A 12740-nucleotide genomic window follows, 5' to 3' on the forward strand; every position below is an offset into this window, starting at 1 on the left:
GCGCAAAGAACCACCGAGTGTGTCTCAATCCAAAATCTCACGCCGCGTGGTTTCGTCTCGAGTTTGCGGTAATGGAGGAGAATGTGACGCGACTTCGAGCGACGCCTCCCAGCTGCCGACCGTTTTTTTCCGGTCACAGCAAGCTGCCACCCCACCACGACACGAGAGCGTGCGCCACGGGAATACGCCTCGTCTGGCGCGGAACCTGGAGTTAAGGCTTCCTTCCAGCGCGCCGCCACAGAGGAGCTCCTTTCGCGATGGGTTCCCTCCCTCAGGCCTACCGTTTCGGACTGCCCAGCAGCAAGCCAAAGAGAGAGGGGAGGCGGCAGACACGGTCTCGTGGCAGGCCGAGAGATCCGGAGGATGCAGAGCGAGCTGTTTGCTGGCGTGCGAAGAGGGCCGAAGCCACTCTGTTCGAGTTCGAATTTGGCCGGGGAAAGTGACGTAAAGCAGCTTGCAAAGCACGCGTTCCTTTCAGCCTTGCAGGTTACCTCAAGGCCCTCGTCCCGCTCGCAGTCTGCAGCTCCCACATGCGCGTCCGGCGCCGGGAGCCTGCCGCCTTCCATGCGGCCCTTGCAGCTCCAGCGAGCACTCTCTGCCACCCTTCCAGAGGGCGTGCGACACAAAGCGCATATGCCCTCCGCTTCACGCGTGGCTGCCAAGGGCGGGACAGCCCTTCGTCGAATGTCTCAGGGTCCGCTGTCGTCGCCCTCGGTCCTCTCCTGCTCATATCCCTCGCCCGTGCCTTCGCCGCCGGCTCCCGTACTCTCTCTGCCGCCCGCAGGCTCCTTCGCCCCCAGTGTCTTCGCACCGATACGGCAACATGCACGCACAGTGGACATTTTACCGTGCGGCGCTGCTGATGCCCGCGAAGAGGAACCACGAACGAGACAAAAGTCACCCTTTTCCTTTTTTCCGTGTTCGCTGAGCTCCGCACACTGCGTAGAGAAACATTCGCTGTCTTCGGCGCCCCGCGCCTCCTGTCTGTTCGGCTCGCGGTCGGGCTCCCCGCCTTCGCGGTTGTCGGAGCGTCTCACTTCCTCCTCGGCGCCGTCTTCCGAGGCGGATAACTCACCCGACGACGCGGGTTCTATCCCGCTGCCTTCCTCTCCGTTCTGCTGTTCCTCTCGCGCTACGTCCTCGAACACGCACAGCGACACCGGCTGCGACGACGCCTTTTGCAGTCGGGAAAAGGAGGCGTGCAGGCCTGTCTGCGTGCCTGGAAGAGGGGAAGGCCTCGGGGGATGCGCCTGGGCACGCCAAAGCGCAGGCAGGGATGGCGACAGGGCGGAGGGCAATAGCAGCGATTCAAAATGGTGTACACGGGAGAAGGCGATTGCTGAGGTGATCTCACGGATTCGAGAGCACCGGAAGATAGGGCGAGAGCGGAGGAAGAGAGAGGACCCGTTCTTCTCGTCTGCTTCCTCCCTGAAAAAAGCCGACCAAGATGCTGCCGAGAAACCCCCGTATGCCGGAGCGCATCTTCGCAGTTTGAGAGTTAATAGGGCAGGGACGTACTACGAGGACTGGGAAAGAAGACGACAAGAAGCTGCCATGGACCGCTTGCTCACGCGTGCCCGTGGGAAGGCAGGACAGGAGGCGCGACAGCAGAGCAACGAGCTGCCGGAGACGCAAGCAGCTAATGCCGGTTCGCCGCCTTCCCCGTCTCATGCTCAACCCGCACAGGTGACGCAAGAAGTCGCGCGAGGCAGAGATCTGCACATGGGGCCCGCGTCGCCTCCGCGAGAGAAGAGTATAGCAGACTTAGAGGCGGGTGACCGAGCAGGAGAAACCGTCTGCGCAGCGATGTCCTTCGACTTCTGTGCGACTTTCTCGTTTCAGCTCGCAAGTCCGGCGCCCCCGTCGTCCGCGCTGGAGACTGCTGCTGCTGCAGAAATCCCCTCTCTCTTGGAATTGAAAGGCGGCAGTACGCCGCTGGGTCTCGGGGACTCTGCGAAGCTTGACTGCGTGGACGAGGCGGTGCGCGGTGGCTGCGGGTCTAGCACGGTCGATGAAGATCCTTCACGACACTCATTAGAGCGCTCTCCAAAGAAAACGGCATGCTGCCTCGCTAAACTTTTGGAGAGCGACTTGTGCTCCCCTCTGTCAATCAAGTCTGTCCATGCCTCTTCGTCTTCCTTCTGTCATCATCCCTCTTTTTTTCTCCCTGTCTCTCCCGCATCCTGCGTGACTGTCGCGGCCTCTCCTCCTTCTTCGATGCTTGCGCTTTCCTCTAGCTCGTTGCCACGCGCGGACCTTGGATGCGCTGCAGGCGAGCCGGGACAGGGTCACACCCCCGCCGTTTGCCGCGGCGGCTCTTCGCTGTCTTACTGCGTGGACGCAGTCGCACCCGTGAGGACGGTGACGGAAAACGCGAGAAGCGAAAAGTTGACGCTGCTCTCCGTCTCGCTCCCTCCTCGTCCTATCGCTCCTGCAGCAACGCCACAGTCCCCGTCCGCAGACGCTGTCAGCCCGTCATCTTCGCGAAGAGATGCTCCGCTGCCCACTCTCTCGGTGTCTGCATGTGGACTCTCCCGAAAGTCGACGGCTGAAACGGAAGTTGCGACGAGCCGAGACTCCGGTCGGACTTCCACCGGTCTCGCGGGGGGAGGGAGGGGACTAGGATCCATTTCTTCGGATGCCTCGTCATCTCTGTCTTCTGTCGCGCTCTTCAGCGAACAGGCTGCCGAAGGAGCGGCTGCAGCCGACGCGAGCGACTCTCTCTTGCCTGTGGAGCGTGCCAACGAGCTGGCGTCTCCTCGGTCTCCGCTCGCGCTCTGCGCTTCTCCGCGGGCGGGGGACCTCTCCTCCTCGTCCTCCCCCGAAGCCACGGGAGCAGAGAGGAACGCCGAGCCTAAGGAGGAAACCTACACCGTTCCGAGCGTCGCAGGCCGCCAGGCAGGCCTGCGACGCTCGGAACTCCCCTCGAGCCCTTCCCTTCTGTCTCCTGGGGCCCCGTCGTGGGCCGCCGTTGCGCAGACAGACGCAGAAGATGAGAGCGATCCTCCGAGTGTGTCTCCTCGCTCGGAAGATTCGCTTTCTTGTCCTGTCTGCCCATCTCCGTGCGCGCCCGGCTGTGTAGCCTCTGCGTCTCTGCTTGATTCGCCTTCTGCTCTAGTTGTGCTCGTGTCACCCGCATCCTCGCCTTCCCCGACGGGTCCTGTTGCCTCTTCTTCTCCTCTTTCGTCCCACGTTTTGTCTCCGCTTCCGCTGTCCTCTCGTTCGTCCTCTGGTCCTCTCGATTGTTCCAGAAGTCTCGACGCCGCTGTCGCTTCTGCGCGCGCCCCAATATCGCCACCGGGCCCCTCGGGTTCTCCTCCCCCCGCGTCGTCGTCGCCTGTTTCGTCCGAGTGCTTCGCTTCAAGCCGGTCTGCGGATTCCGCTTTGCCTGTGGAACGCAGGTTCTCTGTCTGTGTGGCTCTCGCTTTGTCGTTGCCCCGGTGCAAGGCTTCTTCATCGGATTCGGGCGCTCGTCTCCCTTCCTTGCCGTCGTCTCCCGAGGTCTCCGCCCGCCTCGAGCCTGAGGTGCCTAGCGTCGACTTGTCTCCTTTGTCAAGCGTCTCTCCCGCCGGCTGTCCTGCGCCTCCCTCGTGCCAAGCTGCTCAAAAGATAAGAGAACCTCAACAGCAAACTCGAGGAGACTGCGTAGAACAGGGCGGCGTCTCGTGGCTCCCGAAGGCCGGGTCAGGCGGGCGCGATGAAGAGCTCGACTTGCAACCTGACGAGGAAGACGTGCCTGCGCCTGAGCAGGATCAAGAATCGCCTTTCGCGCTTGCGCCTTGGCCAGTTTCTCCTGGATCACCGTCGAGCCCGTGTGGAGCGCCCGAGGAGTCCCCTGAGGCTGTTTTTGAGCAGGAATCTGGTTTTGGTTCTTTTCCAAACGACGCGGCTGAGTCGTCGGGATCTGAGGAAGCGATGAGTGCGCCGACTGTGCTGTCGCATATCTGCAGGAGCGTAGCGACTCCTCTTCTCGGGGTCTCTGGGGCCTCACCGGTTCCGTCTCCGCCTCTCCCTTTGTCCCCCGCATCCCGAACTTCGTGTCGGCCGCCCTCTCCCACATGGTTGGCCTCCCCCGCTCGTTCTTTTTCGCTGTGCTCTTCGCCGCTTTTTTCGTGCCTGCCGTCGTCGTTCCCGTCTGCTTTCCTGCGAGAGAGTTCGGAGAACGGAGAAGAAAGGAAGGCGTCAAGCAGCGGCAGCGACGCTGCAAGTGAGGATCGATGCCGTTGCGTCTCTGAGGGAGACGACAATGCACAAGCGGCAGGCGACGACGAGACAGCTTTCCTTTCCTTCTTCCTCCCCGAGGCCTCGCCGCTGCTCTCGCAACTCGGGGCCCAAACGCTGGGCGCCGTTTCATCTTTACTCGTCTTTCCCGCCTCAGCCTACGACGTCCGACCCGAAAGAGCTGCCGACGCAGAGCCCCGGCCCCCGAGCCGAGCGACGGCAGCCTTGCCCGCTGAGCAGCCTTCGTCTATCCGCCCATTCAGCGATGCGTGCCAAAGTGCCCTCGTCCCCGAGGCGCGTCACTCCAACCAAGAACGAACTCAAGACGCAGGAGATACCAGTAAAAATAGCCTGGATGAGAGTGAGGAGGAACGAGAGGAAAGCGTCGGTGACTTTTCGTACGTAGTGCTCGAGGAAGGCATGGAAGGATGGCTGAGGCCTGGCGAAACAGCTGAAGGGCTTGATAGCCCAGCGGAAGAGATCCAGCGCAGAGAAGAGCCGTGCGCCGCGACCGTGGAGGAGGGCTCCAGCGAAACCCAAAACGAAGAAGGTCACCCGAGCGAAGAAGAAAGCAAGGCTTTCGCCAGTGAAGTCGGGGCGCTCAATGGATTGAGGAACACGGCCCTAGCCGGAACTGAGGCTGTCGCGCGGCTCAGCCCCGGCAACAGGATGGCTTCGACATGCTCTGACTCTCCGCGTGGTGATTACCTCTCTTGCGCCGCGTCGGCGTCTGTAAATCTATCTTCGAGTCGACGTGAAACTCTAGAGGAAGTATCTGCCGCGGCTGCGGGGTGCCCGCCGCCAGTGGCTACGAGCGCGTGCTTTCTGCGGCTTCTGCGCGGAATCAAAACTGGAAAGAAGCCTAGGGAGAACGTCGAGGAAGAAGACCGAAGCGGAGAGCCCACAGAGCTCCTGGGCCAAGAGGAAGTGACAGAACTCGGCCGCGAAGGACGCGTGGAACCCGCCGCCCACGTTGAGGAAGCAGCGAAAAACGAGGCGAATAGCGAGGGGGAAGAGAAGGCTGACGGGCTGCAGACAAGGGGAGGCAACACGAGTTGCCGAATTTCCGCAGGCGGCGACACGGGAGACAGGGAAGAAGAGGTCTGTAAGGACGAAAAAGATCATTCGGAGAATGAAAGATCCCCTGCGCGAGACGAGGACAGAGAAGCGCCACGAGGACCGAGAGGTGGAGGAGACATGCAGCTGCCGGCCGAAGCCGCAACGATGCCTGCAGAAAAAACTGCTGAACAACCTACAGAAAACGCGCGAGACACAGACAAGAGAGAGCAACACGCAGAGCAGGAAGCCGAGGAGCTAAGTGGAACGCCACAGGACGCCGCATCGAACCCGCTGGAAGAGAAGAGCGAAATATGGAGAAACGATGACCTCGCCGCCCACGCAGGCGACGAAGAGGCGCTCGAAGACCGACACACGGGAGAGACAGAAGACGCAAAACTTCCTGGAAGCGACGCTGAGATCCACCCCACGTTGGAAGCGGAGCCCCCTGCGACATGCGAAGGTCTACCGAGCGCGACAAGCAGCCCAGCCGACAGACACGAAACTGCAGCAGTCGCTGCGGACGAGACACACAGCATGGGGGAAGCTGATAAGGAAGGTCTCAGTCACAAGGAACGAGAAGAAAACTCAAGAAGTGGGGAGGCGATGGTTGTGCGTAAAGAAGAGGAACGAGGCGACGATCCGAACCACGAGGAACAGAGACTCTCCGTGGCGCGTACTGCTGAGCTCAGCGCCGCCCCTGTGTCTCAGTGGGCTTCATCTACGCCAGCGCCAGGCAGCCCCTGCGGGACAGAGCAGAAAATAGAGGAACTAGAACGCGTGATTTTCAGTTTCCAGCTTGTCGGCTCCGAGGAGTCTGAGACACGCGAAGTCAAAGATTCTGCAACCCTGGAAGCGGGGAGCATCAACTGTAAACGCCGCAAAATCAACGCTCAAAACAGATCCAAGGTACGCGCGCCGCGGCTCGTTTTGAAGCCCAGGATAGAAGGAGCGAAGAACAGAGACGAAGGCCGAGGAAACCAAGACGAGCGCGGCGTGGCGGAACAACAGCACGCCCAGACGCAGGCAGGAAACGACCAAGGTGACGCAGGGGGAGAAAGCGAAGCGGCTGCTAATCAGGGAGTCAACAAGCGACAGGAGGAGGAAGCCAGAGGGGAGCAGGACGGAAAACTGCCGCCGCAGGAGGGAGAACGAAACGAGCAAGCAGAACAAATAGAAGAGAAGGCAGAACCTGGCAACGCGCAACCGGAAGACGAACGAAGAGACAGTGGAGATGAAGTAGGAGGTGAGATGACGCGCAAGGAGAGTGAACCAGAAAGGGAGGTTCAGGCAACACGTGCTCAGCAGCACGGAGGAAACGGAGGGGGAGATAAAGAGACGGAAGATACCACGCAGACACGAGAAGGGCCCCCGTCAAGCAGCGCACAAGCCGCAGAGAGTGATAACTCTGCCGAGAGCGGCGACTTCATTGTCGCCCAGCGAGCACGCACAGAAAGAGAAAAGAGCTCCGCTGGGGCTGTCGTGCAACGCCGGTTCCTCACAGAAAGGAAGGGAGAGAATGGGGGGAACGTGAGCGGCGGAGGATCTGAAACGCGCGACGGGAGCGGCAGGGGACGTGGCGAGAAGGAGCTTGTGTCTTCCGTGGAGAATAAAGAAGATGGTGAAACAGCAGAAAAGTTGAGTGAGACCTTCTCTGAAGACCAATCCACAAGGGTTGACGATCCGAATGAGGAGGAGGGCCGACGGAGAGAGGAGGAGCGCAAGAGAGGACGGGAGGTCGGCGAAGAGATCCTTGAGACTACGCGCGTCCCGACAGACGAAGAGCTTGCATTCTGGCTTGGTCACAGAGAGGATACCGGCGGCCTCGGCGGTGGAGATGTCTGTGCGCCTGAGAGCGGCGTAGGAGACGAGACTGCCCTGGACGGCACTCCGTTCTCTCTCGCCTACCCGCTTCACCCAGGGGACTGTCTTTCCCAAGACACGGCTTCTTTTCCGATTTCACACGAAGCAGGCCAGCAGCAAGAGAGCCTTCCACACCCCCCTCCTTTGTCTTCGTTCCCCAGCGTCCACTGGAGCGGGCAGCGGGGCCCGCGGAGCCCGTCTCCGCCCTCCTCGCCGCTTGGTCGCCCTCGGGAAGCCGCAGAAGGCTGTGTCTCTGCGTCTCTGCAGAGAGAGTCATGCGGAGGCAGCGACGCTCACGCGCCGGTCTCCAGCTCCTCACACTGCGACACAGGGCGCCCTCGAACAGACGCAGAAAGAGAGGCGAAGCGAGTGGAGAACGGGAACTCACTCCAAGGGGAGGTGGGCGCGGAGACGGGAGAAAGCTCTGCGTTGCCACCTTCGGCCTACGGCGACCTCATCGAGTTCGTCCGCGAGATTCTCGAGAAGGCAATTTCGAACCCGGAGCTTGTGGCTGAGGTGAAGGAGCTTCTGATTAGGCGAGCTGGCGAGGACGTCAAAATGGAGCAAAGCGAAGCGCATGCAACGCGTGCCACAGAGCCTCTCAAAAGCTCAGCAGGCGAGCGCGGCGAGGCCAGGGAAGCAGCCGAGAAGCAGCTAGGAGAGGGTCACGAGAAGGAGAAGAACAGAGATGTGGGGGACGGAGAAACAGAAGACGCTCACGCTGACCGACAGGCAGCAGAAACCGAGCCGAAGGAAGAGCGGAATCTCCAAAAGGATGCCAGTAGCGACGGCGGAGATAAGACCCCCGCAGCAAGCGGCGAAGAAAACGAAACGGCTGCATCGCAGAAGGCTGAAATAGCGGCTCCAACCACGAAGGATGGCGACACAAACCGCGCCGATAAGCTCATGCAGCATCGGAGGGGAAAGACGGCGAAGCCCGAAAAGGGCGTGGAGCGTGATGTGGATGCCGCAGCCAAGAAGGACAGCGCCGCGGAGAAGGGGAAAACGCGGCAAGAGGGAGGGCAGGAATCGAAAGGAGCTGAGGTAGGAGACGCGAAAAACGCCCCGAAGACTGGAGCAGAAAAACCAGACAGAAACGAGAAAGGCCGCACAGACTGCAAACCTCGCCGAAGAGTGAACATGCAAAGACTGGAAGAGCTGCATCGGCAAGTCTTTGAAAGGCAACGACGGAATCGCGAACGAGCCGAAGAGGTAAGTCCTGCGTGCGCCAGGCGCTCTAGATCGCTGAGAAATCCAAGCTCGTGGTGAAACTCATTTCTACGCGCTCTCACTGCATTTCAAACCTAAGACCTGTATCACCTAATCTACTCGTGTGACGTCCACGCCATCTAAATTCCCTGATCATCTGTGTCTGGCGCGCGAATGTCCATGGCGTAAACACCTCGTATGACCCACGTTGTTTAGGGTTTAGGGTTTAGCACAGCGGCTTTTGTTACGTTCTTGATGGGGAGTTGGTTCCCGCAGTGAACGAGGCTCCAGGCACCTCGACATGCGTGTCGGGCTTTGTGAGCTCTCTCCTACTTTCGTGCCCCACGGTATTTTTGAGACAAAAACTCTCTTGTCTATTGCACGCAAGGTTGCTGCGTCGTGTTTCTCGACTGTATCCTTTTCAGCTCGCACGCGATCAGGCTTTGAAGCTCGAGAAGGAAAAAGCTCTTCTGAAACGACGCCCAGCCCCTCCACGGTAGGTGGCGCTGACCGGTCCGCACTTGCAGTCGGCGTCTCCTGATTCCGATTGCCTCTGCAGCAACTGAGCGCCCTCAGCGGCGCCTTGGTTGAATTGCCCGTACTTGAAGAGTGGCTGGTTCGCAGTAGCAACTACTACGGCTTAAGGCAGGCAAATCCTTTCTCGGATGTGTCATCGGGTCGGCTCTCCTAGCGTGACCGTAAGCTGGGCAAGAGCCGCTGCTCTCGCGTTTTGCTGCCGACACCCGCCGATATCTAGATATGTGGATCCCACGCTTCTGCTGCAGGGATTCGATTACAAGTCTGGTGTGCGGTACGGCTCACAGGCTGTCGCTTTTTTCCCCCCTCCGTTGATCACTTTTCAGGCCCAAGGCTGCCCTCGAGAAGCCTTCTTCAGAAGGCCTATGCTGTCGCAGCCTCTCCCAAAACCACGACGACCAGAGCGTGGCTTCGCGAGGAAGCCCGTGGGGAGAGTCTGCGGAGGCCGCCCGCAAGGCAACGCAGAGGAGACTCCCTTTTCTTTCCTCTGTCCAAAGCCTCGCGTCGGCGCTGTTAAACGAAGGGGGTGGGAGCCGGGAGTCGCTGAAACGAGGCAAGGGCGCCGAAGACAGCGGCCTACCTTCTGCGCACGCAGCCTCAAAGCCTACCTTTACTACACGAAGGAAAGAAAGTCCACACAAAGAAGCGGGGAACGGGGGAAAGATGCTGCCGGCTCTCCCTGCTTGCCCTGAGTTCACCCTCCTAGACCGCAGACAAGGAAATCGCCGCACGGAGAACGAGATACAGGACGCGGCGGGCTCCTCGGTCGCGAGAGGAGCTCCTTCCACGCAAGGACGCTCGACTTGGGATGAGCTCGAGGACCTGCTGAATTCCGTCGAGGCGAGAAGTGCGGCTGTCGGTTCCCTGGAAGGCGGCGTCTTCCCAGACGCCTCTCCGTCGCCGCATCCACCGTCTGCACAGCCTTTGCAGTCCTTTGTCTCTCCCTCTGCGTCGCCTTCGCCTCTTTCGATCGCGGTGTCCTCGGACTCGGGTATTTCGGCTTACCGCGGCGGAGACGAGCCCAGGGCGGTGCGCATCCTGCGTCGTCTGGAAGAGCGCGCCTTTGCCACAGCTGTCGACGTCCTGCGCGGCCTGCGTTCCTCCGCGTCAGCCTCGTCCGCGGCGCTGTTTCCTCCGCTCGACGGCGTAGACTCCACCAGGGACTGCCTGCGCGTTGAGGGCACGACGTGGGAAGAGCTCGATCTGCGTGTGTCGGCCCTGAAGCCCGCCAAAACGTGCCCTTCCGCGTCCTTTCTCTCTCCGCAGAGCGCACAGAGGGAGACGAAGGAGACAGGGTACGCGGGACGAGCGGGCAAGTGCCTCGTGAAGCCGAGTGCAGAGGCGACGGGACTACGAGAAGCACGAGTCGCCCAGAGAGCGCCCGTGGCTGGAAAAGGCTCTGAGGAAGCGACCGGTAAGTTAAAAATGGAGCGGTCTGCTTGCTCTGCGCCTTCGAAACGGACGTTTGGGTTCTCAACTCCAGGCCCAGTCCTCAAATCTCGTGACCTCCGTCAGGCAGCTCTCTTGTCGCAGTCTTTCTCCCCCCTCCCTCGACTTCTCCGGCTTTCCCCCGCTCCAGCTCCAACGCAGCTCCTGGCAACAGGCGAAGCACATCTCGGGCAGGCGCACGGCTTTCTGAACTCGCGTCTGACGCGAAGCTGCGCAAACTCGAAAGAAGCAGCGGAGGCCGGAGTGAATACAACCCGCATGGAGACAAGAACGAAGGGGCCCAAGGGGAGCGACTGCGCCAGAGGGTCATGCCTCGAACGTGCCAAGTGAACACGCTGGCAGTGAGAAGACCGGAGAAGGCAACCAGAGATCCTAGTCAGCATCGTGGAGCACCGCCAGCGAGTCTCGCGTCCTGCCCGTCGTCTTCGCTGCCTGCGTGGAAGCCCGCCGGCGTCGCTAACGTCAAGCCAGCGCCTCAGGCACACCCAGCGAAGGTGCGGCCTTCTTCTTCCTCCCCCTCTTCTCCTGCGCGGGTCTCTGTCCCTCGCCGGCCCCTGTCGCCTGCGACGGTCGGGAGGGCGGCAGGCGCTCGGAGCGTCTCGAGTCCCCTGCGTTCTCGCTGTTTCTCTTCTCCGCTCAGACTGTCATTTTTGGCTCATACAGGATGCGGAGTGGAGCGTGAGTGCGAGCGACGCCGAAAACTGAGCAAGAAAAGCGAAGCCTCGGCTGCGCCGAGAGACGCCGCCTCCGCCGCCGCTTCCGCCTCCTCGTGTGCACTCTCGAGTTCTGCCTCTGCCAAGACCCCGCGGGAGCCAGGCGTCGACTTCTGCTTCCGCCCTGATCTGCGGAGCTGTCTGGGTCCGCAGACCCGCAGACAAGCCAGCCTCGCGACGGCGCAAACGGCGAAATGTCGAGCTTCCTCCCTCAATGGTTCGAGTTGCTGGGCTTCTGCGTCTTCTGCGGGCCTCACTGCCAGTCCGGCGCCCGCCCGCGCCGCGCCGCGGCTCGGCGCTGCCCCCTCGGCAGGAGGGAGGCGAGAGCCCGAAGGTGAAAGGGAACTGGAAAGAGGTGCGCGGCGCAGCTCTACGACCGAACGAACTCGACTTTTCTCCAAGCAGGGAGAAGAATGGAGCCATGCATGCGCCTCGGCTACCGCCGCGTTCGCGGACGAGATGCAACACTTCCACGCTGCAGAACGGCTTCGGCAGTCGTTTTCGTCTGATGCCTTCCCTCCGCAAGCGACGCACGAGACCAGGAGCGCAAAGCTAGCGCCGCTGGCAGGGCTGTCGCTCCAGGAGAGCACAGCTGCGGTTTCCCAGCTTCACCGGTCTCCATACGAAGTGAATCGACGAGGGGCGAGCGCAGCGGCAGAACGGGGCGCTCCCCTGCGCCATTGTTCCTCGCTCAAGCAGCAGCCTCGCGGTCGCTCTCGCTTTTCTCCTGACACGGTGCTGCACCAGCCTCCCACGAATGCATCAAGTACGCGACAGAGTTCCTCTTTGTATTCGCGGCGTCGATGCGCGTCTGGCTTGTCAGGCAGTGAGGATCAGGCGCGAAGAGATAAGAAATCCAGACACGCTCTACGTGATGAGGCGTTTGTCTGTCCGTCGCCTCCCTCTCGTGCACTCTCCCCTCTATCTTTTTTGGCATCTTCCTTCGTCTCCAACCCTCCGGGCGAGGCCGCCGCCATCAGAGACAGCCGTCTGCAGCGACATGTGCATGCACGCGAAGAGCGGAGCCAGTGCGACGACGCACGCCCGTTTCTACCGGAACTAGAAGCGGAAGAGAGGAGAGAACTGCAGCAGGCCCACTCTTTCGAGGATGAAGTGGAGCACTTAGAGCGTAAAGAAATGAACAGCAATCGTGGCATTCGCGCGAGCGAGCAACGGGAAATCGAAAATATCTCGAGTGCGTATCGCCGAGGAAGATCTCGTAGGGCCGGACATCTTCGAGGCGAGGCCCTATGTACCCCGAGGGCCAGCGACGACGACAGCCTGCCTCTATCACCTTTTTCTTTCACGCGCATTGAGAGCGTGATGAGCCGAATCGCAGAGATGGAGGAACTCACTGGGCTGCGGCCGTGTGGAGTGCGTTCAGGAGGACACATCGAGTCAGAGCGAAGAGCGGCCGATGCAAGAAGAGCGTGAGAAAGAGGAAGAAGAGGAAGCCGCGCAGAGGCAGTCGCTAGAAAGACAACGGGCAGAGAGCGAGGCCCGCGCATGGAAAACTCCCACGAGAGCAGGGAAAGGGAAAACGATGGCGGCGAATGCCAGCGTGTCTGCTGAAGAATCTCAGGGGCCGTGACTTTGGTGGCGGGGGGGGGTTAGGGCTGAAGCAGCAGTCGGGCTCGTGTCAGAAGCGCAGTAAGTCTTTCGTGGGTGACAACTGAAAGCGAAACATGAGAA

At 60.9% G+C, this 12740-nt stretch overlaps 1 protein-coding gene across 1 annotated transcript; it reads left to right on the forward strand.

The window, feature by feature from the left end:
* Positions 1-363: 363 nt before the first annotated feature.
* On the forward strand, positions 364-12482 carry BESB_023160 (uncharacterized protein; the record flags this gene model as incomplete). The annotated part of the gene is made up of 4 exons (XM_029361018.1): positions 364-8352; positions 8775-8845; positions 9213-10300; positions 10402-12482. The coding sequence occupies 4 exons, from the start codon at positions 364-366 to the stop codon at positions 12480-12482; spliced, it is 11229 nt and encodes a 3742-aa protein (XP_029215833.1).
* Positions 12483-12740: the final 258 nt, after the last annotated feature.

The sequence above is a fragment of the Besnoitia besnoiti genome, chromosome XII (genome assembly GCF_002563875.1).
Source record: "Besnoitia besnoiti strain Bb-Ger1 chromosome XII, whole genome shotgun sequence".
NCBI classification, from domain to species: Eukaryota; Apicomplexa; class Conoidasida; order Eucoccidiorida; family Sarcocystidae; genus Besnoitia; species Besnoitia besnoiti.